This window comes from Vicugna pacos, chromosome 20, assembly GCF_048564905.1.
Source record: "Vicugna pacos chromosome 20, VicPac4, whole genome shotgun sequence".
In the NCBI taxonomy this organism is placed as follows: domain Eukaryota; kingdom Metazoa; phylum Chordata; class Mammalia; order Artiodactyla; family Camelidae; genus Vicugna; species Vicugna pacos.
The window spans coordinates 7332369-7357965 of record NC_133006.1 but is presented as its reverse complement, the minus strand read 5'-3'; the positions used below and the strand labels follow the sequence as shown (position 1 = coordinate 7357965).

The 25597-nt window shown below is 38.5% G+C and overlaps 1 protein-coding gene across 7 annotated transcripts in view; it reads left to right on the top strand.

Moving 5' to 3' along the window:
* Positions 1–1400: 1400 nt before the first annotated feature.
* HCRTR2 (hypocretin receptor 2) overlaps positions 1401–25597 on the top strand; it is a 36664-nt gene continuing 12467 nt past the window's right edge. The window contains exons 1-5 of one of the 7 annotated variants that reach the window (XM_072944789.1): positions 1401–1531; positions 7907–8102; positions 9604–9782; positions 17013–17256; positions 24417–24532. In XM_072944789.1, the coding sequence (XP_072800890.1) occupies positions 8060–8102; positions 9604–9782; positions 17013–17256; positions 24417–24532 (582 nt within the window). In that variant the 5' untranslated portion in view covers positions 1401–1531; positions 7907–8059. Of the gene's footprint in view, positions 1618–4357; positions 4552–7906; positions 8103–9603; positions 9783–17012; positions 17257–24416; positions 24533–25597 lie in introns of those variants that run through there. The other 6 variants (XM_072944790.1, XM_072944788.1, XM_072944795.1 and 3 more) reach the window with 6 other exon arrangements.

Here is a 25597-nt window from a genome sequence, read left to right as displayed (position 1 = left end):
GTGGTCAGTTTTGGTCCAAGTACTATGCAAACTCTGAAACAATGTGTGTTCTTCAGTTTGGGGTACAATATTCCGTATAGATACAGATTAAGATTTTTATTATAGATATATAAATATATTAGGTAAAGTTTGTTAATTCCATGAATCTGAAATGGATTTTGTTGTCTGTTTTTTTGTTGTTGTTGTTGTTGTCTTATAAAGCTTTATTATAATGTCCCTCTATAATTGCCACTTTGGTTGCACCATCTTCTGCTTTGTATATTTTTGAGGCTATGATATTGGAACTGAGAAGTCTTCGTAGTGCGTTGATCCTTTGATCATTATAAAATTTCCCAATTTAGCTCTAGTAATTCTTCTTGCCTTAAAATCGTGTTCAAATTTAACATTTTCAATTGCCTTAACATTTTGTCCGAAATTAATTTAGCTCAACAGAAGTCCAGGGCCGTGGGACAGAGAGGTTGCTTGTGCATGCTAGTTAGTGCAAAAGGGCCAAAGACACGGACTGATCAGATGTCCCTGAAGTGCTCTGGGGCCATGGCAGAGATCCAGATGCAATTTTGAGAGGCTGAACTGGGGACAAACACTCATAGTAACTCACCTGAAAAGAGTAAAAAGACGTGGGTAACCAGGACTTTGCTGCCCCACTCCCATCACGAAAGTCCTTTAAGGTCTACCAGATGTAGCCTTTCATAGTACCGCAGATGCTGGGAGCAGGGAAACTTCTTCCTGCCTCATCTTTCCCCCTAAAGCCCAGGGATACTCCTGTTAAAGTCAGCGCTGCTCTGGTCCCTGGCAGCTCCTGTACACAAGTTTGCTGTCACCTGTGGTTGGGCCCCTCCCCTGCCACTCACAGGCAGCTGATGTCAAGACTAGCCACGTACTGTCCCCTCTGAGGAATTTCTTTCCGACTTGATTCCTGTGCATTATTATTTCCCTTGCGTTTCTGTTTTATATCATCCTTCTGTGCAGTTTCTCCCGGCACGTTTGTGCCGGTGTGACGATACCTCTTTCTGGATCCCTTCCCAGACTATTTATTAATTGTGGTATCTTAATTATTCCCCACACGACCTCACTGGTATCAACACCACAGTGACATGGGAATTCCTGCCGGTGTTAAAATAATGAGCAGGTGCCAATGAGAACGTATTTGTCAAATCGTAGACGTTTATATTTTCTCGAGGAAACAAAAACTGAAATACATTCCGAACATACTTGGCTGTGTTTATATAGTAACTTTTTTTAAAAGTTTGCTTTTTCTTAATATCAGTCAACCTCGGTGGGGGGAGTGTGTGCAGATTTTACTCCACAAATGTGCTTCTTGGCAATGTCCCAGCTGTCAGTTTGCAGGAAAAGAAAGGGCACCCTTGTGTGCTTGCTCCCTGAGCACACACGGAGAGATTCAGAGATGCCGAGGTGTGGAGGTGGGAGGCGGGAGATTGAGTCACGAGTTATTGGCATATTAGCCCAAGAAGAGGAGGAAGCAAAACTAACAAGAAAGGAGGACCAACGCAGGATCGCGGGGTGCATGAAGGTGAGGACAACACCAGTAGTCACCTTGCCTGTGTCTTAAATCCACACACTGAAACGGTTCTGGATGACACCATTCCTGCTTTCAAGGTAGATTCCTTACGGGAGTTAAATACAGGCTGTCTTCTCTGTGTATGAAATTGCTTTTTTTGTTGTTGCTTTTCACTTAGAAAAAATCGTTTCATCTCATCTTGACTCATTCGTTTGTATTTAACTGAAAATATGTTAGCCATTGTATCCTTCCTTAGAGATTCTTTGGTCAAGAAAACTTCACTTGAAACACATACATTTATTTATACATTATAAAGAACTTTACAACTAATTTAATGTTAAAACTTTCTCTCTTAACGGACAGGGTAAGCAGTTTCAAGACGTTTCACTGACACCTTGTGGCAAAAGGTGGAACTGCGGTATTTTTTAAAGTCTCCTGACGTGTTTATGTGTGTAATATAACAAATAAGAATCAAGAAATTATCTTGCATATCTATATACATAGCCATGTAAATTAAATTTAAAAATCACGAAATTGTATAATTATTCATTGAGATATTATCTAAATTACAGTGTCACAGTGTACTGCACACAGTACTTTGATTTCACAAAGAAATAATTTCAATCATATATAAAAAAGCATGTGGTTGCTCTCTTCAGCACTGCCACTAATATGTTTGGAACTGCAGTATATTTGAATATTTGTGTTTTCTTTTATTATTTTAGCTGTTCATGAGTTTTTAAAAAGTCATAAAATGAGCAATTAATATTGTCTTCCTGGAATTTTCATTCTGTGTTTACGATTTTTGTGAAACAGTATTGTTAGATCAAAAGTTTTATTTCCCATTTTACAGCCCCTTTTTTCATGGAAAATGATTTTTTTTTGAATTGTGGTGAAGTATATATAATTTAAAATGTACCGCTTTAACCATGCCTAAGTATACAATCCATTGGCACTAAGTACATTCGCATTGTCGTACGCCCATCACCAATATATATCTCTAGAACTTTTTCCATCTTGCAAAACTAAAATTCTTTACCCTTAAACAGTCACAGCCCATTCTCCCCTCTTCCCAGACCCTGGCAACCACCATTCTACCTTCTGTCTTAAAGGATTTGACTACTGTTAAGTAGTTCAGATAAGGGGCAATCATTGTCCTTTTGTATCTGGCTTCTTTCACTTAACATCATATAACATCTATATCTTTTTCAATCTTAAAAAATCTGAAAATGTTTAAAATAATTTGATATATTTAATACAGATTTTTTGAAGATGCTTAGTAACATACTCATTATATACCATGCAGTCCCCTCTTGACATCATGATATCAATCTTTAGTTGACAGTTCAAGACCTAAGTGTGTGTTTAATGAAAGCTGCAATGTCACCAACAGATTAATAGTATATCACCATAGTTTAAATTATTCCAAGTGCAAGGACTGATTGGAGAGAGAAATTAGCTTTGTCCATATGTAGCCAGATAGATATTGAAACAAAAGCCAGTTTATCGTAAGTGCAAATTAAAATTTCAAAGACCTTTTTCATACTAATAGTTTTTTTTTTCCCATTTGAAAGTCACTTTTATGTCTGGATCATAGAGTAACAGGCACATGGCTAAGGTTGTTTTTTTTTAAAGACCACGTCCTTATATTATTTTTTAAATCCCTCTCTGCACCACCAGCTGTAGATGGTCTCACACAGCTGCAGTCAGATTCCATCTGTCAGTCCTGCAGAACAAAGACAGGGGATGTATGTCATCAGAATCTTCCAGAAGAAGAGAGGTCAGATCCAATGAGAGGTGGAAGAGAAGGGAATAAGTGGACTTTTATCTTCTTGGCACCTCTGCATCTCAAAAAGCTCTGTTTCAATAAAGTCCGTGTTAGGGGTGAAATTTCATTCAATCTGCATTCCTGCCTCCTGTTACCTCCTTTCACCACCACGAGCTCACCCATCCCTCACATCTTCCTGGTTCACGCAGGCAGACTTCTCAGTGCAGACTAACCCCAAACTGACGGTAACGTTGATGTCTCATGATCATTCAGAGAACTGATTTCAAAAATAGCACCAAGTTCGTGCTCCATGACCTACTAAGGCTCATCAGAAAGCAGTTCGTGGATAATTGAGAGCCAAGAAAGTAACAGACAGGCAGCTACGTTCTCTGTTAGCTCTCAGACTTTGCTCAAAAAGAAGAAAATAAATGCTCCGTTCAGCCACTGGGGTTTTTCCTCTTCTTTTAAAGAACCTCATGGGTAAATGTACAGTACCAGGGGCAGCAGCACACTGTAAGCTGATGAGCAAATTAATTTTATGAATATTTGTTTATTGCAAAGTAAGTTCTAGATTGTGTTTGTATTGGGAGAAAAGCTATAGAAACCAAGAAGAGTATGAGGAAGAAAAAGACCAGCTCAAAATGAAAAAAGAGCTTTTGTACAAGTAGAGAAATAAGAGAAAAAATACAAGTACTCATAATAATCCATAAATACTTTTAGAATGTGACTCATGACCAGGAAAGATGCAACATGTAACAGGGTTTTTAAAAAAAGAGAGAGAAGTCATGTTGAGTTAGACTAATTGGGAGATTCCATGAAACAAACTTTTTTGTTTGATCGGTTTGGGATTTGGGGACGGGGGCGGGTAGGATTTAATTGGTTGAAGGAGAGTTGAAATTTCCAGACAGACGGGTGGCATTAGTCACAGCCTGGACAGAGACTATGTTTGATGTGAAGTGAGACGTCAGACTTGTCCCACAGCTCTGAGTATTTTACAGGCAGTGTTGCAACATACAGAGGGGGTATTCAATGGGGACTAAATGGCAGAATGGATTTTGTACTTAATCCAGAAGAAAAGGAGCGACTCCTGTTGAAATGAAAGAGTTAATATAATTGGAGTGACTGGGATAAATGGATGAAACAGACTGGAGTGAAAATGTGTGGGGTGTGGAGCCAACTACACGAGGTCGTTGCAATAGTCTGGCTAATGGGCACCACAATCCGGCCACGTATTTGCAGCAGAAAGAGAAAGAAAATTACCCAGGTGGGTGATACCTGGGGGATTTTAACAGGTTCCAGGGGAGAAAAAGGAAGAATGTTATCCTTCAGAAAAATGTCAAGTCCAGGAAGAGAATACAGGAAAAGATGGAAAATTTGATATGCTCTCAGGAGAAGGAGGTGTTCACCTTGCACCTTTAATATTTTGAATGGGTGAATGAAAAATCAAGAGGGTATTTTTTTTTCAAGCCAGATTTAGGAGATGGGCACCAATGACATGCGTGCAGTTCTGGAATGCTAACTCAGTTAGAGATACCTGCTGGTAACCTGCAGCATTTTCATGACAAACAGACCAGAGTCGTGAGAGGGAAACTCCTGCTACTGTGTGTAAAGGATCTGGTGATGTTTGACCCAAAGAAACAAAGTCTTGGGAAACAGGCTTGTCATAATCTTTAGAACTTTGAATGCACATAATGTGAACACAAGACTTAAGATGCTTTAAAATAACACAGGAATATCATTTAACATAGAGTCCAAATTCAGATTTCTCCAATTGTCCTCATAGTATTCTTTCTAGATTATTTTTCTTTTTTTTCTCCTAAAGATTCAGTGGCAAAGAAATGTCTACCCAGGGAAACCAGTTTCTAGTTAAGTGTACATATATATGATTCAAAAACTGTGACTTGGCAGTTAGGAAAGCTAACGAGATCTCAGGCTATGTTAATGGAGACAGATTGATGAAAATGATCGTCCTGTTCTTTGCTGTCCCGGCTAGACCACAGCTGGAAGCGTGTGTGCGGTTGCAGATGGCTCATTTAGAGCTGTCACTGGTAATCCGGAGTGTGCTCAGAATAAGAGAATCGGGGTGATGTGGGATGCAAAACCCTGCAGTTATACACATGAGGGCTCTGGAGATATGTAGATACGTAGCCTGAGTAAGACAAGCCTTGGGGAACAGTCACAGCCGTGGGCTCTGAATATCGGACTGGCCACTGTTAGGGGTGGAGTCGTGTCTCCACGAAAAGATATGATGAAGTCCTGACCTCCGGTAGCTCAGCATATGACCTTCTTTGGAAATGGGGGTCATTGCAGATGTCATTAGTTAAAAATGAAATCATACTGGAGTAGGGTGGGTCTCTAATTCAATACGGCTGGTGTCCTTATAAGAAGAGGCCAAGTGCAAGCAGAGACGACGGGGGAAGCCGGGGGATGACGGGGGCTGGCGTTGGTGTTAGGCAGCTGCCAGCCAAGGAACACCAGAGATTGCTGGCAAGCCACCGGAAGCTAGGAAGAAGCAAGGAAGGATTTCCCTAGAGGCTTCAGAGGGCGCCCCCTCCCCTATCCCAGGGCTGAGCGGTGGTGGCCATCACCCTGTTGATCTAGGAGAACACAGCGTCAAGCCACAAAGAATTATCCTTAAGCCTTAAAATTTAATGACATTTTCCCTGCTGAGTTGGAAAAAAAACTTGCTTTAGACCAGTGACCCCCTTTTTCCCTCAATGTCTCCCTTTCAGAATGGGAGCGTCTATCCTGTGCCTGTCCCATCACCGCAGTTTTGGAAGGAGATCACTGGGTCACAAACGGAGAGAAAGTTTGCTGTGGGAAGCAAATACCCCAGGTCCTACCCCTTCTTGACTTGGATGAGATTTAGGGTTTAGAGTTGATGCTGAAATGGGTTAAGGATTTGGGGACCATTGAGATGGACTGAACTGTATTTTGCACAAGGGAAGAATGTGAATTTTTAGGGGACAAAGATCAGACTGTTACAGATTGAATTGTGTCCACCCCTCAAAAAAATGTTAAAGCGCTAATCCCCCTGTGCATCCGAATGTGACCTTATTTGGAAATGAAGTCACTGCAGACAGGATTAGTTAAGATGACTCATACAGGGGTAGAATGGACCCGTAATCTGATATGACTCTTGTCCTTGTGAGAAGATGGTCATGTGAAGACAGATTCTCAGGAGAGTGCCCTGTGATGATGCAGGCAGAGGTGGCAGTTACACAGCTTCACCCCAGGGATGGCAAGGCTGCCAGCAAACTTCCAGAAACCACGAGAGAGGCAAGGAAGGGTTTCTCTGCAGGTTTCAGAGGGAGCTCAGCCCTGCTGTCACCTTGACTTTGGACCTCTAGCCTCCAGAACTGGGGGACAATAAGTTGATGCTGATTTAAAACATCCAGTGTCTAATACGCTGTTGAAGCAGCGCTGGGAACTAAGACAGGTACGATGTAGGGGAGAAAAATAGATAAGGTTTATTTCCTGGATTCCAGGAAAGAATAAAGAACCCGCGGATGGCACTGAAAGGGAAACAATTCCAGCTCAACATGAACGAGAACGTGCTAGTAGTCAAAGTCACCGCAAAATGAAATCAAGGGCTTAAGCAAGTCGTGAATTCCCTACTAGTAAAAATGTTCAACTGAAAGGAATCAGGAATGTTGCAGAGGCGACTCGCGCTTCAGACAACAGGTTAGACTGAACGATCTCCGACTCCAGGAGTCCGTGAGCCACGTTCACTTCCCGCCAGAGAGGTGCCGGCAGGTGCCTTTCACCGTCTGCTTCAACAGCAGATGACAGGTGCCACAGGACCACGTGCATGGTGGGCGAGACTAAATCTAAACTCTGCTCCTCCTAGCCTTGTGCCCTTAGCTAGGTTCCACAGCCTCCCTGGCCTAGTTTCCCACGTGTTAAACAGGGATGTTAATAGTAATCACTTTAGAATGTTATGATGAGGATTAAACTAGTTACTAATTTATATTGTTTAGAAAAGGACGAGGCACGTGGGAGATGCTGTAGAACTGTTGGTTGAAGATCTGCTTGCTTTGCTATTGGTTAGACATTCTTGCCATCCCGCACCTCCAAAATATGGACAACTGGGAGTCACACCAGAGCTGCCACTGTATTTTTCAAGTCTCCTTTTCTAGTTCCAAGATTGCACCATTTGGACCACTAATTGGCCAAGTATCAGAAGTGTACTTTTGTCAATTTCCTATAACAAGTCAACCGCTAAGATGGGTTTGTGAGAGTGTATGTGTGTGTGTGTGTGTTCCAGTTATTTCTGAAAAATAAATGATTTGGCAGCAGCATTTCCCATCCATAAAGACTGTCATTTACGCTAATAAAAACTCCCGTGAGTTTTTGATGCCTGTGTGCTGGAGTCAAGGAAGATGAGACGTTTTCAAAATTAAATCCTCAGAATTTCAGGTACTTCATTAAGTTCGTGTCTGCTGGGTAATTTCAGCTTCAGGAGCTAGTGACAGCATTTATTCAACATGAGAAATTCATAATACCTGGTACACAACTGTCAAAAAGAAATCCTCATTTGGTGACTGCAATGTAACTAAACATGCTTTTATTTCTTTGCTATATAAGGTTACTAATTACAGCATCCTTTGGGTGCACAGGGGACAGCAGTGACAGGATAATGAAGTCCCAAGTAAATCCACGTTACTTTCAATGAAGCAAACCCATCAATAGATGTAAGCAGCAGTGTTTACACCTGTATAATTCTGGAACCAGGGACCGTGTAACCTTTGGGTACATCAGACAGAGGGGAGATGGAGAATCAGGGAACTAGACGTTCTTTCTGCAAAAACCCAGGTAAGCGAGGGGGCAGCTGAGTGGGGATATACTGAGAGACGTCGAGGAAGGCTTGGCTGTGGAAGTGTTGCAAAATATATTTGATCTCAGGTGACTTTCAGAGACGCTGAGTAATAGAACGGAGAGGGGACTGAGTTTCTAGAATTTGCATGTGCTTTCTTTATAAGTAGTCCATTTTCACAAAAGAAGGCGATCGCTACGGCGGGAAGACCAGCTCTTCCCTTGGCGTGTAAGCCCAGCTGTGAGGATGCTTCTGTGCGTTATGAGCCATCTGTCCTTAGACGAGTTCCATAAATTGCCTGTGCCTTAATGACCTCATACATAAAACACCGGTAATGATGTCTCCCCTTCGGATCGGCATCGAGATGAAATGACCTAAGGATACAAACCATGCACCTACCATGGCAATAATAGGGACTAAATAATTGTCAACTGTTGTCTTTAAGCCTCTTCATCCTTGAAAAGTCCCCAAAGGCAGAATTTGGGAGCAGATGTGGGTCAATGTCATGGGTAAGTCCAATGTTGCAGCTCATTGAAAGATAGTGAGCCCCTAATTCTTCTCAATTCCGTAACTATTTCTTGAGTATCTGTTACATGCTGACCACTGAGGGAGTAGAAAGATAAATCAAAGAATGCTCTCTAACTTCTGGAAAACAAAATTCAAAATTAAGTAAAAATACATACAGCCTTATGATCCACTGAGAAACGCCTTTGCAAGGTAAATGAATTGATTTTTTTTTTTGCAGGTACTAACTACTATATATAAAACAGATAAACAACAAGTTTCTACTGTACAGCACAGGGAACTATATTCAATATCTTGTAGTAACGTATAATGAAAAAGAATATGAAAAGGAATCTCTGAAACATGATGCTGTGCACCAGAAATTGACACAACATTGCAAACTGACTCTACTTCAATTAAAAAAAAAACTGAATGAATGGATTATATATTCAGCATTAACCCAGATCGACCAATTCAGTGAAAACACAGCACAGCCTTAAATTACCTCCCCTTTGCAATATTTATTTGCGGACTTGTGGGGGTGCTAATTAGCTTGACAGTGTTTCCTCACCAGCACGTATTCTCTTGGTTTAGTTGCTGTCTTAGCCTGCCCAGCCCGCTGTAACGGAACAGTGTAAACTGGGGGGCTTATAAACAAGAGACGTTTGTTTCTCACAGTTCTGGAGGCTGAGAAGCCCAAAATCAAGGCTCAGGCAGATTCAGCGTCTGGTGAGAGCCACTTCCTGGTTCACAATGGCAGCTTTTTCTTCGCTGTACCCTCCCAGTGTGGAAGAGGCAAAAGATCTCTCCGGAGTTCCTTTTGCAAGAACATAATGCCACTCACGAGGGCTCCACCCTCACGACCAAATCATCTCCCAGAGACCCACCTCTTTATACCATCACCCTGAGGGGGTCAGGATTTTAACACATGAATTTCCGGGGCGCACAAGCGTTCCGTACATGACAGCTGCCCTTCCTTTCTCCTTTCCTGATCAGTCTGTGTGGCCGTGTGGAAGAACCACCACATGAGGACGGTGACCAACTACTTCATTGTCAACCTTTCCCTGGCGGACGTGCTCGTGACCATCACCTGCCTTCCAGCCACGCTGGTTGTGGACATCACTGAGACCTGGTTCTTCGGACAGTCCCTCTGTAAGGTGATTCCTTACTTACAGGTAATTAATTGCCTTTTACCCTTTTTCGTTGAAACCCCCCACAAAGTCTAGCCATGTTCAATTACAGTCATGGCCCATTGGTAAATTACCTTGTGAACTAAGAGAGAAATATACTTGCCCAAGGAATTGGCAAACCTAAGGAAAGTAATACTAGAGACTTTCTGGGTGAACCAGTTACGTTCCGTGTTAAAAAAAAAAAAAGCATCAGAATTCGCAAGTCATCAACAGAGGCTACACAAACCTTTTACTTCCTTGATTATGAGATTTTCTGATTACAAAATAAGGAACTTGAACAAATTAATGATCAAGCCTTTCCCAGTTCAAATAATTGAGGACTGTCCGTTTTTATAATGGGTCTGATTAAATATTGAGAAATCAAGAGCTGTGTGGTCAAAGCGGTACAGTGAACAGGTGGGAGTCTAGGTTCTGAATCAAACTACCAAGTCTGGCATCTCTGTCCTGCTGTTCGATTGTATATGCTTGAGCCAAATACATAAGCTCTTTGCGATTCGCTTATTTTAAAAGATCAATCGTTTTAACTGTAGCTGTCTCCTGTGGTGGTTGTGCTAGTCTATGCAGATAAGTTTTATAAGCCATTTGGCATAGGGATTACTCTCTGGAGACTGTGACCTTATCAAAACATAGTACGTCCTCAATAAACATCAGCCATCATCACATCATTATGTTTCATTATTCAGTTCTCAAAGCCATTTTTTGATAACTAGTTACCCTACAAGAAATTAAGGACAAATCCTTTCAGAGAGTAATGTTCTGACCGGTATTCTGATAGCTCTGAAATCTTTGGGAAAAAAATTCCCAGGCTAGCATCCATAGCCACAGTACCAAAAGACAAGAATTTCCTTCAGTGACTGGACAGTGAGTGAAATGGTGGCCACTCTGTACTGGTGTCCCCATAACCATCCTCCACCCATCAAGTTCTTATTCCATACAGTCTCCCAGATGGTATCATAATATTTGGAGGAAATGAAAATATGCTCCCAATTACTGGGGTAGGTGAAATGTGGGATCTAGACACAGACCTTACACGTTTCAGAAAAACTGACTCAAAATGGATCACAGACCCAAATATGAAATGCAAAACTATTAAACTCCTAAAGCATAACATAGGCGAAAACCTGGATGACCTCGGGTATTTTGATGACTTTTTAGATGTGACATCGAAGGTATGATGCTTGAAATAAATCAGTGACAAGCTGACTTTATTACAGTCAAATACTCTGCAGTTAAATTCTCTGCAAAAGTCAGTGTAAAGAGAATGAGAAGACAAGGCACAGGCTGGGAGAAAATATTTGCAAAAGACACATCTGATAAAGGACTTAACTAAAATATACAAAGAGCTGTTAAAGTTAACCAATATGTAACAACTGAGTTACAACATGGGCTGAAGACTTTGACAGACACCTCACCAAAGAAGATATATACAGGTGGCAGAGAAGCATATGAAAGACTTTCCTCATCATATGTCACCAGCAAAATGCAAATGAAAACCATGAGATAGCACTACACACCTATTAGAATGGCCCAATTCCAGAACACTGGCAACACCAAAATTTGGCTGAGATGTGGAGCAACAGGAACTCTCATTCATTGCTGGTGGGAGTGCAAAATGATACAGCCACTTTGAAAGACATTTTTTTAATTAACAAAATGAAACATGGTCCCACCATATGAGCCAGCAGTTGCACTGCTTGATATTTATCCCCAAAATTTCAAAATTTATGTCCACAAAAAACTTGCATGCAAATGTTTATAGCAGCTTTATTCATAATTACCAAAACTAGGAAGGTACCAAGATGTCCTTCAGCAGATGAATGGATAAACTGGGATAAAACCAGACAATACAAAGAAATGAGCTATCAACCCATGAAAAGACATGGAGGAACATAAAACTTATTACTAAGTGAAGGAAGCCAATCTGAGAGGGCTACATACTACCTAATTCCAATAATATGACATTCTGAAAAGAGACAAAGCTATGAAATTATAAAGATGTGAGTGATTGCCAGGGGTTGGAAGGAATGAACAGGCAGAGCAGGGAGGGTTTTTAAGGCAGTATAATGTCTGACAGTATAATGCTGGATACATGTCCAAACTCAGAATGTACAACACCAAGAGTGAACTGTAATATAAACTATGAACTTTGGGTGATTATAATGTGTCGATGTAGGTTCTTCAGTTGTAACGAAAGTCCCACTCTGATGGGGCATATTGATCATGGGGAAGGTTATGTGGGAGCAAGGATATTGGCAAATCTCTGTACCTTCTCTGCAATTTTGCTGTGATCTTAATACTCCAAAAAAGTAAATTCTTAACCAAACAAAAGTCGAGGGACACCACAAATAGCTCATTCCTAGAAATTCTGTTAGTTAGGCTTTTGAATCTGAAGTGTTACGAAGAGATCTTTAGCTCAATAGTTCTTCAATGATCTATTATAAAGAAAAGTAGTAATTTTTTAGGTCCGACATCACTGATAGACTAGTAAGTGGAAAATGCCATGGGTGTTGTAAGTTGCATTGTGAGCACTAAGCTTAACTATAAGGTTAGTTTGTGTCAGTTGGCTGAAAGCCATGAGTAGGTCACAAAAATAAACTATAGCAAAAAATTTTTGGAGAGAAACAGAACCTGAGCAACAAAGAAAAATCAGTAAGCAATGGGTCTTATAGTCTTTGCATGGAGACACTGGGTAAATCATACATAGCAGAGAATTCTAATATTTCACCATCTCTGGTGCTTCCAGCAAGCTTTTTTTACTTCTCTTGGTTTCAGTCACCATCCAGGAGGAAGTCTGGGGGATCCTCTTAAGTTTCAAGATGGCTTAAGTTGCCCCAAATCTTCAGTAGGCTAAGAGAGAATATTTCATGTTCTCTCTACAAACCACAAGATTCCCTAATGGGGAGTGGGGTTTGGGGGAAGGGGTGTATCACCTTGCTCTAATGCACAGTGATAGCTTTTTATAGACCAGGTAGATTCTAGATTCTCCCAGGTATGGTTGAGGACAGATTAAAAGCTGTATGTAACCAGCAAGCAACGTAGGTCATAAATTTTTCTTAATGTTCATTGTTGGCAGTATTCGTTTGAGCAGCACAACTTAACAAGTCTTACAGTTGAATGAACAGCTTCAGCTCTTGGTAGATTCCACCTGCTTCTCTATAAACAGTGTCTAGTCTAGTCAACCTCTCCATGGATTCTCTTCTCCACAGGTCAAGGACAAAATTATTGATAAGTACAGGATCTGACTCAGAGGGAAAAGGCTAGACCCATTCATGACCTCATTCAACATTACTTCTTGATGGAAAGTTGTAAATGCACAAAAACATTGGTGCGCTGGTAAACTGGTTTCTCCAAGTTCTCTCGATGTTTATGGTCCATTTTCCATAGAATTTCCCCAAATAGAACAAATTGTGCCAACGTGCAATAAGCCAATCATTTAAATTTGAGTTGTTTTTTCCCTTCGTTGTGATATTCTGAAACCAGTGGTCCCTGATATGACACTTATGTCCTACTGAGGATTTAAAAACATACTACAGGGTGCCCAGCCGAATTTGTATGGTTCTTTGGTTGTGTTTAAGATTCTTTGGGCATTTACTAATTTTCTATTATTTATGTGTTCTTTTTCTTCTACATATAATTCAATACAACCTTTAGATTTATGAGTGATATACTATAAGCTGTCAGCAAATTCTCACAAAATCCTAAAAATCTCACAAATATAATAAAACTTAGCTGAATAATTTAAATGACCCTCTTATAGCTTTAATAACTCGATAGGTCCAAAACCACTAACATTGATTGGGCTATTTGCTAAATAATTATCATGAATTTCTGGAAAAAATGTAAAATATTTCACTTTCCTTCTCACACTTAGAGGAGCAGTTGGCTGCTTTCTCAGAGTGACTTTTTTTGTAACTGCAGAAGAGGCTCTGCACAGGAAATGCCAAGAAAAGAAGCACAAAAATCAGCTGAGATGTGGGTGGTGGTGTTGGATGGTGGGAAAGCATCCCTCATTCACTTGGTCACCCTTTCCCACCTTTCAGACTATCAGCGCCTGTCATCCAGACCTGAGAGTTGGCAAAATTTCCATTTCTTGTGGATCTCTGAGTCCTTTTTTGATATCTGCATGCTAGCATAAAACTAGTCCCTTCTCTACCAAAGAATGTTTCCAACACGGCCCCGACCACAGGGCATTCGTAGTACCAGTGAAAAATGAAGCACTAACAGCAGAAGAAAATTCACTTCATGTCATTTCACCTCACTCACAATGTTCATAATTTGCACCACGTTCATTTCTCAAGTGATCTACCATCAGGTTGATTTGAGCAAATATCAAAATCTGAGAAAGGCACCTGGAAGTGCACTCCTGGAAGGGGAAAGGGGCAACAAAACCCTCACTTATAATCACTTATGATAACGTGCAGTTTGACATCCCCCTTCAAGAAAATCGTGGAAACTGGGTGCTAATTGTCCGCTGGAGTATATTATACACTAGCAAATAGAGTAGCAAACAGTGACTCTTAAATCCCTGATTGCCAAGGGTTCATTCAATGGATTCTGCCGTTAGATTAACCAAACCAGTATACTGTCTCGAGCTGCCCCGCAGCAGAGAAGGCACCGCACCTTGGTCACTGTTGGCTCTGGACACTGGATGGCAGTCTTTCAAGCACACTGTTGTGAACTGATTATTCGTACCTAACAGTAGAGGGAAATGCTAGAAATGACTTCTGAATTTGAACCACGCTACCTCTATCCCATTCACCCACGTTGATTAGAATTCATGACACATAAATCAGGAAGCCTTGAGGAGCAGTTTACATCGCTAATTGCAACAGAGGCTAAATGTAGCTCTGGCCCAGCAGCTATGAAAGGTCACCTGTGCAGCTCAGGGCCGCCACGCCTCTGTTCCCTGGTTGGCAACAGTACGGAAGGGCCCGGGGTGCTTGACACTTTCTCAGGGAAGGACTAGGGGTGGGAGGAGAAGGGGGCTGTTGAAGGAGCTGTCAATGTACTCTAAGCCAGCACCAAGGAATTCCCAGCAGCCAGCAACCAATCTAAGCCTGCTGTGGTAGAGTTCACCCCTTTAAGATAACACAAAAATGAAATTAACCTCCAAGAACTGAGCATAGTTCATAGCTTTACTTGTAATTCCTATGACTGTTCTTCACGGAAAAGCAGTCTGTTCCAATTAAAAGCTAGAACTCCACGCTCGGGAATGGCAGAGGTAACTAACCATGCAATCACCGTTATCACTGCTGTCATCATAATAAGTAATAACAAACACTCACACGGCATGCATGGCTCAGCCCTGGGCTAGGCATCTCACATCTCCAGTGACTCTTCCTACCAGTCCACGGTCAGCTACTGTTACCATGCAATTTTACAGATGAGAAAACCGAGGTGGAGAGACATTTAGCAACTGCCCCAAGACCACACATTTAGCAAGTGACATGGGGTGCATACCCAGGAGTCCTGGTAGCAGAGCAGAGCCCAACCACACCCTGCTGCCTTCCCTGAAAAGAAGCAAAAAAAAAAAAATCAGAGTTGGTGAGAATCCTATCCTGTGCATTTCACTCATTTAATTCACCCACCATTGTGCACTGAGCTGGTGGGAGAGTGAGGACAGATGGTTCTCCCTGATGCTCAGCCCAAGCCTTTTCTCCTGTGCTGGACTGGCTTTGATCCTTCTCACTCATCCACACCTACAGTCAATGCCTCAGCAAGGATGGTCCTGATGTAAGAAGCGGAGATACCTGCCCATCCACATATTATGTGATCAATATAACTAGGACAGAAAAATAGAGAAAGATGACGAGGCCACATCTATTATCTTAGACTGAGGCTTACAACTAATCCTTAATTCAAAAAAAAATGTTAAGCACATCAAATACTGCATCAGGTACTGGAGATGATTGTGAACAAAACAGTCCCTCTTGTCTTCAATCTTTGTTCCAATCAAGATGCTAAACAATAAATAAATTAATTAAACCAAATTAATGGTCCTATGTGATAAGTGTTGAGAAAAAAATAAATAGAAATCTGTATTTTTTAAAAACAGAAAAGAGAATGAGGGTTCTTTATAAAGAGAGGATTTTGAGAGCGACATTAAAGCCAATGATCCCATCACCCAGTACAGAATATACGCTAAAGTTAACAGTTAATTACATAACTGTAATTAACTATCAGTTAGTTACATAAACTGATCATGTGGGAACAGGCATGTCTGATATGTTTCTTTACCATTTTCTTAAAGTACTGTTTTCGGTGCTGTTAGTTATACAGAAATCTGGATTAGGTAAACATTTGAATTTTAGAGGCCAGTTGGTTTATACCAGCAAGGCAAGCTATGGGAAGGAGAGCCACATGGAGAATTATTCGTTGCCATGGCTCGTGTCTTTCTCTGGGGGCAACAGGTTGGAAATGAACTGATGTAAAAATAGCACTTGTTATTTAAAAACAGGAAATGAGATACTCATAATTCAAAAATGCTCATGAAATGCAATGGCAGTCAGATTCTTGCATGATCATTTAAAAGAAAGACAAGTTATCATATTATTTTCTTTAAGGGAGAGAGAATTTTCCAGTTCATACTAAATGTATATATTTTATTTTATTTTTTCATAGACTTCCCCTATCAATGGAAAAAGTTTCAAGACAAAATGATGATTGTAATTATTTAAAGAATGCCAAGTTACCAGTTAAAACACTTGGCATAAAAAAAGATTTCAATACTTTTAGAGTACATTTTTATGTTTATTGGGAAATATATATTCCTTTTCCTAATACATTTCTAATATTTTTGGCAGGGTATTTTTTTAAATAGAAAGAACCTGCAGGAGATATACTTTTTTAAGTTTTAAATTAAAGTAGTCAGTTACAATGTGCCAATTTCTGGTGTACAGCACCATGACCCAGTCATGCATATACATACTTCTATTCATTTTCCTATTCTTTTTCATTAAAGGTTATTACAAGATATTGAATATAGTTCCTTGTGCTCTATAGAAGAAATTTGGGAGTTTGAGATTTGCAAATATTAGCCACTATTTATAAACACAGGTAAAAAAAATGTTCTTCTGTAGAGTACAAGAAACGTTTTTTTCTGACAACGTTGAACCTGGGTATCTGTGTACCGACCTTTCTAATATGGAAAAAACACTGAGAGTGACCCATTTAACAGCTGGTGTATCCCTTGCACCACGTTCTCTTCTTCTCTAGACGGTGTCAGTGTCAGTGTCCGTGCTCACGCTGAGCTGCATTGCCTTGGATCGGTGGTACGCGATCTGTCACCCTCTGATGTTTAAGAGCACGGCCAAGCGGGCCCGGAACAGCATCGTCATCATCTGGGTCGTCTCCTGCGTCATCATGATCCCTCAGGCCATCGTCATGGAGTGCAGCACCATGCTCCCGGGACTGGCCAATAAAACCACCCTCTTTACAGTCTGTGATGAGCGCTGGGGCGGTAAGTCCAAGCTCACATTTACTTGACGGCTGCAAATGGAAAAGTTGAAGGGCGTGACCCATGTAAAGCCGGCCTTTGTGTATTTTATTGGCATTTGTTAAGATAGTTTTGCAAATGCATGAAAACCAAGTTGAAACTAAAAGCCATTTCACAGAGTACTTCCACCCGACTCAGTCCTTTAGAGATATTATGCACAACTGGAGCAGCTTTCATCTTGGTCAACTGGAAGGAAGAATTTATTCCACAATTCAGATTTGGTTATGATAGTTTTTCTTAAATTCTCTAAAACAAAAAGGGCTCCTTTATAAGCATCCAAGTATATATTCTGGAATGCATTTTATAACATGGTATAACATTATATTGCCTCAGGTGTCAGATTCCCCAGTGGGCTTCAAATACAACTGGATTTTTCACTTTAAACCTTTCCAGCCTGGGAATATGATTGCCCTGCCTGTGGACCTATGCTGTTTTCTGAGTCAAATTAGCTAAATACACATTCTCTATTCACAGCATGTGAAACTGCTGCATTCTTATCACTGGCATAATTATTTTCTGATATAAGAACTATATTTAGAAAGGGGGTGGGAAGGGATAAATTTGGGAATTGGAGATTTGTAAATGTTAGCCACCATATATAAAAATAGATAAAAAGCAAATTTCTTCTGGATAGCACAGGGGACTATATTCAATATCTTATAATAACCTTTAATGAAAAAGAAAAAGAAACTGAATATATGTATGTATATGCATGACTGGGACATTGTGCTGGACACCAGAAATTGACACATTGTAACTGACTGCACTTCAATTAAAAAAAAATTAATGAGGCATCAAAATCAAATAAAGAAAAAGAAGTATGTTTACCATGAATTCTTTTTGGTTTCCCATCTGATCTATGTTCAGTAGTTAAATTTAAACAAGCAGAATTTTGGAGGCCTTATGCGCCTTTGGTTCAAATTTCTCAACGACGTCTTTGAGGTTTTTCTGTAACAGTGGAAACACTTATACCCATGCCTGGTGATGCATGAATCTGGACACAGCAAAGAATGAAAGGAAATAAAATAATCCTGCATTTCAGCATATCAAGCACTGGTTACAAAATTAACACATGAAATTTAAATAAAACAATCTGCTGATTTCTGTTAATGATATTACAGTGGCTCATATTTAGGGACTGTAAACACTAGGAAAGTGTTTTTTTTTGTTTGTTTGTTTAATTAGAAAGATGTCTCAACAGAAGCAGTATACTAGAAGGATTGCTTATAGATCGGGTATTTTCAAGTGTTTGAATCTTTGAATTTATGGTATTTTGGTATTTTTATTAGAACTCTGAAAAGAGGAAAAGTCAGGAATGGAACACTCAGGCATGCGTTTTCTGCAGCAAGAAGAGATTTAAAAGACACTGGAATTATTCCATACATTATCCAAAGACCTGTAATTTCATTATTTGCTTTGTCTGTTACCCCAAAATATTAATGCCCCTTTCTGAAATTGAGATCTACCTTTCTTTCCCTTCCTTTCTAACACTGTAATTCTTTTGCTGTATTTTTTTCTGGATCCTCCTCAGTTTTTCCCAAGTTTCCCCACTAACACTGCAGACAAAAACAAAATGAATGGAAAGTCCCCAAATGATAGAAATATTTCTTAAATGTCTTTAGTCCCATTTATTTAATGTTCAAACAACATCTTGAGGACTTAGGCTATGCCAGGAATTGTCCCAACCTGGAGAAAAATAGACTGCCTAAGGGAACACATTGTATACAGTGAGGCTGAAAGGCAAATAAATAAAGGTTTCTAGTGTGATTAGCATTTTAATACACTTATATACAAAGCGTGAAGAACACAAATTAGAGGGCAGACTCAGTCCTGGCCAAACTTGAACAGACGTTTACAAGGAGCTGCTAACATTTCGGCAAAGCATTAAAGATAAGTGACATGCTGGAGGGTAAGAGCTCAGTGGTGAAGCGCATGCCTCACATGCATGAGGTCCTGGGCTCAATCCCCAGTACCTCCACGAAATACACAAACCTATTTACCTCCCTCCACCAAAAAAACAAAGTTTAAAGATGAGCAGGAAGAAGCTCATTGAGCAGTTCATTTACTCAGGGTTTGAACTATGGTCCCTTGGAAGGAATTTGCTTTGCCTTTCAATGTGACTGTGTCTTATTGTTTAAATATCTCAATTGTTTTTCAATTAACAAAGATTTAAAAAATCTGGAGATTCACTAGCATGAGTGTAATTCTCCGTCAATGTATGATTTAATAATTTGGCCTATTAAATGACTCTAAGTTACCTAATAAATAAATAAATAAATAAATAAATAAATAAATAAATAAATAATGAGCAGGGATTTTCCAGACAAGGAAGAGGGAAAAAGGGTGTCCTAGGAAGCAAGAAAACCCACACAATGGACACCATCCCTCGAAGAAGAAAGGAAGAGGGTCCAAACTTGTAGTTTCTGGAATGTAGACGACTTAAAGAATTGTGTTTGTGAAAAGGTGGGCTGGGGACCAATTGTGAGATGTCTCTTAAACAATTCGTATGCAATGAATTATATTCGGAAAACAGCCTAAACATCTCTTGACCGGAATGCTTTAGTTCATCATCATGAAACCGAACCATAAATTAAACTATTTGCTCAACATTATTAGGCAAACATGCACATTTAAATCTAAGCTTCGAACTCATAAATTGGGTTTCTTTAAGTTTATGGACATGGCAATTAGATTAAAATACCCACATATTATTCAACTGTGAATTTTCTCTAAAGCATTTTGGTAACTAGTTTCACTTATAATTTTGTGGATTACTTTTATAAACTCGTCCCCCGCCACCCTGCTTTTTCTTTTTCTTTTTTTTTTTTTTTTTTGGCATTGACCTGAATAATCAAGTAGCTTTAACCCCTGTGAACAAAAGGGTTGTAGAGCTGGGAATCCTGTCAGTTATCATAATTAAGTAAATAGCCACATCATTTTCTAATGACTTTTGAGCAATAGATATAAACATATAAAACTCATTTCAACCTCTCACATTTTATTAGCTAGCTATAGAAGGGATTTTTTTCCTTAAAGAAATAAGCAATTAGTGTCAAAGACCTAAAAATTTAAACCCAGTCTTTAGAGATCATTTAGGAAAAGTATTTGAAAGCCTATAATTAACTTCAAATGATTTTGAAGGCTAAGATAAGTGATACTGAATTGAGTTGATCATCCACAAAATCAAACGATGAAATCTATGAAATTTTCTGTTCCTGTCTTAAAAGAAATGTTAATAACAATGTTTTCAAGAAGAATATAAAAAACTCAAAGCAAATTTTTATTCTGATCATTAGATATTAAGTTTATTATAATGATTTTTACATGGCATAAGCTTTGTTAATGTAAGCTATTTATAAGTCTATGTTTAACTTAAAATGTTAAAGCTTGAACACATGTATGACAGTCAGAACCTAAAATCACCATAAGAAATTGTATTTTACAGGGTCAGCTCTTTAAAGTTCAACCATCGTGAAAGTCAAAATACCCTTTAACCCAATTTTTAAAAATTTGTTGTGGAATAACTTTTATTTGAGATTGACTCATGGATTGTGTTTCTTATATTTATCCTAAGTTAAATCAATAATGTAGTTATAAAAGCCGACTGAGATAGCATCTTTGTCCTGCATCCTATAACCTCACCACGTGGAAAGTGTCAGGAAAGCATGTGGTCACTTGATCCATATCTATCAAGTCATTTTGGGGAAAGTCTTGGAAATGTGGCTCACTCACAGTGCAAACAACTCAGAACTCTATCTTGCTGAAAATATTACCATAGATATGTAGTCTTGTATGGATTCATTGTTTCTGCAACTCATGATGTTCATCATTGCCAATGGCGTGTCCAAAAAAAAGACCACAAGCCATTAACTCTTGGCAGATACACTTGACACTCAGAAACAAATAAAATGTGTTAGAATTTATTGTAATGGTCTTTTAAAACCTGCCTTTGGATATGTTCATTCTTGGCTCTGGTCGCATCAGTTCACACTTCTGAAATTTTAAAATTCCTCCAGAATTATATCCATGCTTTCTGGATTGCTTGGTTTGTAAATGCATAGTTTCACAGGATGGAGCCTATTGGAAGAAAATGACTTCATTTTGTGCTCAATCCAAGATCTAAGTCTTACTATTCATTTATCCAGCTTTTAAAGTGCACATACTGTTTGTTGAACATTGTTTTGCACACTGGGGATTTATAATCTCTTTCCCTTTTTGCATTTTAATGCCAAATTATCCTTTGGTGGTCTGAAAAAAAAATGATAATTCTGGAACCCTTCTTTAATTTCAATAATAATTATGGTATCTGGCCTACTATGAGATTCAGAAAGTATACAAATAAGTGTGTGTATTAATAGAAACATTTATTGAAAACATTTATTAAGGAGAAGATAATAAAATATATTAAAGATTCAAATGAACTTTAATGGATACCTAAACTTTGAAAAGTCAATCCAAATTAAATACCTGGGAACTTATATTTAATTTACCTGTCTGTTGAATCCCTGATAGGTGTGACAAGGGGAAAATATTTGCCATTTTTAGAAAATTATATTAACATGTTGGCTCAGTGATGGACCTTAACTTATCTGAGATACTGTTTTTTTTTAATCTAATATAGGGCATTATTGTTTAATCTTTGATTTCAAAGACTAAGGGAAGACCAGCATTTGTTCCTTATTTGTTGGTTCGATATATATACGAGGATTTATTCAGATTATGCCTGTTTATCAGTTGGGTGGAGACACCAATCGTTAATGGCTGCCAAGCATTAAAATGTTTTCTATTTGAGGGAATGCTTAAGTGAACAAATTTCATGTCGCTACTTGCTAGGCTCCATATGAATGTCTTAAAATATATTGAAGATATTGCTTATCAAGTGGAGAGAATTCAAAAGTTTCAACCCATACAATTTAAACTTTCAGCGGTGTTTCTGGATTTTCAGTTAGCTTAGACTCTCAGCATGAAATGAAGAACTTAAAACTATCATGTTTCCCCAATTATCTATAATAATCTCTTCATTAGAACAACCTATCCTCATGCATAGCGTATATTATCTACCCTGATCTATCCCCAAATAGCCCATATTTTGCTTGATCAACTGTTCTCTTTGCTGGTGTTCATGATCACAAGATGCATTTACTAGCCAATGACATATTTTCCCAACTATTTATAAATATACCCATTGCAGGATGAGCTTTCTTTCCCATCTGTTTAAAACTCCAGATTATCACCACAGAGATGGTATCCACAGCTATAGAAAAAAAAAAAATGACCTATCAAATCTCCCTTCCTTCACTCACTCAATTTAGACTGTTGCAGACATCAGGAACTCACAGATATGCAAGCTTCAAAGGTATATTTTTATGTGGGAAGCTTAGGGAACAGTTTCTTCAAAACAAATAAAAGTTCAAAGCCACTCGGGTGTCTGGGAAGTGCGGAGGTCTCCCTCTCCGGCTCCTTTGAAATCGGCTCCCCGACGCTGAACAGGCTGCAGGCACTTCAAAGGGAAGGGGTGAGTGTCATTCCTCCGGGCAGGCGGCTCAGATTCTCACTTTTTGTGTAACCAGTCTGTTTTATAGGATAAACTTGAAAGAAAGATAGAAACTGATGAGTTAGGTGTGAGCTAAAAATGACACCTCAAACTGGTCTCTAAGACTTCCCAGCAGCATGTGCACCCTGCGGTCCCCGCTAAAGATAGTAGTGGAGAGAAGCGTCTATCTGAGAAAAAAGACCAAGTTTTAGGAGTAAGAGTAAGGAGGATATTATTTAAACCCTCGAAGACGAGTCTACGAAATCAAGATCCTAGAGGATATTCAACTCATAGATATGTTTAAAGGACATTCAGTAAGAATTGAACGAATGCTCAATACATGTTATCAATTATTGTGGTCATCATCATAATTATCCTTGGTTAATCCTGAGTATAAGTTGCTTTTACCACGGGTGGTCTCATCACTGAGTCTTCGTGCCTCTACACACACTTTCTAAAGTAACAAAAAGAATAAAATGCTTGAAGTGATAACAGTGTAGAACCAACCCCAATGCCAACATCAGAGGCAAAATAAGTTGTGTAGTCTTTAAAATAAGAACCCTTTGTTGTATTAGCCTTCACTTAGAATTGTATTTAATTATTGCATTCAGTATCCACAGACTCCATCTAGAATATATTGTTTCCTGTTTTATATTTAAGTAAATGTAACTGGATCATTGTAATATATTCAAATACTATTATAAGGGAAATCTCCCTTATGTTAAAGTCAGCAATATATATGTTTTAGAAAAGCTAAAAATTAATATGCAGCCATAATCCCACTCAACAGATTGACTTGTTAATAAAAGTGCAAATCTGTGATATGTTTCACCCGTATACATAGAATTAATGATCAATTAAAAACATCACTACAATCCTAGACCCCCTTATGCCTGATAAGTAAGATGGATATCAAAAAAAGAACCCATATTGGTTTGAAATCAATTTTAAAGAACCCTAAAAATCTCATTTTTATTAAAAGTACATGCCTACATACATTAACACACATAGGCAACTTAATTAAAGAGGAATTTTGTATATGTTCCAGTAAGTCAACAAAAAGAATCACTATCAAAAGTTTGCTGTATTAATTTTTTTCCCAAATTTTCCATATTTGTATTTGGAACTACAACTGGAGAGAAATAAGAAGGAAGCAACTTAGTTCGCAGTCTCTTCCGGTTTTAACAAATTGCTTTAGCAATTAAGTTTTGATTGAGTAATGTCTCTTCTTGTAAATCCAAGATTAGAGCAGTCCAAGTTAATTTTTATTCATTAGCCAGATGTAATCAAGACAAAAAAGGGCTTTTTGATAAATGAACACTTGACTTTGGATAGACTGTGATAGCACAAATTAAGAAATGGCTAATTGTTATTCCTCTCTGAGTATTTTAAATGAAATTAAGATGTATTTAGTACTTAAATGTAAGTAGTTAATATTATAAGTTATTTTTCCTTTTGTGTACATAACATGCCAGTGAAATCATAGACAAGGTAAATGTGGATTTTAAAGGAAAAACATTGACAGATGTACCTTTTAAAAAAAAAAAAACCTATGAATTATAAGATTTTATTGTTTTGACTTCCATTCCAGGTGAAATTTACCCCAAAATGTATCACATTGGTTTCTTCCTGGTGACATACATGGCACCGCTGTGTCTCATGGTGTTGGCTTATCTGCAAATATTTCGTAAACTCTGGTGCCGACAGGTAAGTAATTGCAAATAATTTTCACGTGTTTTCTTTAGAAAGTCCTTAAAAACAAAATTTAAGAGTGAATTGAACCAACATAGTGTGCTTAGCAAAGGTGCTTTCTTCTCAAACATGAGAATATGTCTAGGCATTTTTTAAGGTGATATTTAGGGTATGCATTTTATAAACTGCCTTAATAACTATATTTTAAACCTCTGTGATTAATTGACTTGATTTTTGCCTAGGAATAATATTATGAATTTTACTTTTTATGAGAAATAACAAATAGAAATTCCTTTAAAGTTTCTTGAGACTTTGTAAAGGACACCATTATTTCTGATGAGATTTATGTAATACATTTTTATTATATGGGTTATATCTCCAACTTCAAAGATCTTATTTTTTTTTAGAATTATAGAAGAATTGGGCAGAATTGAGAATTTTAAGAATTGCTTATCATGTTGATTTAAAAGTACTGAAATTTGTTAGGTAATTTTGCTATGTCAGTGGATGTATGTATGCACTCAGTTATTCATTCATTAAACATTTATATTTCTTTTGCATGCATACCTGATAAAAAGCTAAAAGCTCCAGTCTGTGTCACTGATGCATTTATAGTCTAGAGGAAAGAGTCAGTTGCAATGTGAAAATCACCTTGATAAATATACGCACAGGAGATCAGAGAACAGCTTAGTGGAGGCGGATCTAATTCAGAGCACATAACATTTAAGCTGAACCTTGGTGATTCAAACGAAATCACCAACAAACAGATGTAGTGGTTTATAAAGGTACAGACAAAGAATATAACTCAGTCTCTTGTACTTGTAAATTGTATCTTAAAATGCCACATTTCTCAGAAATGTATCTCTCTCTTTTCCTAAACTTACCGCCAGTATTTTGAGCTTATCAGGTTTGTGGAAAGCCATGACTTTAAATCTGTTTGTTCTGACATATTTTATCCAACGGAAAGAATTTACTGAGCCACTTCACTCATTAAAAGGATTTCATCAACCTTTTATTTGGTCTTTGAGAATGAGTCTTAATTTGGGTCTTTTTCAACCCTTGCTACTCAAAGCCATTTTC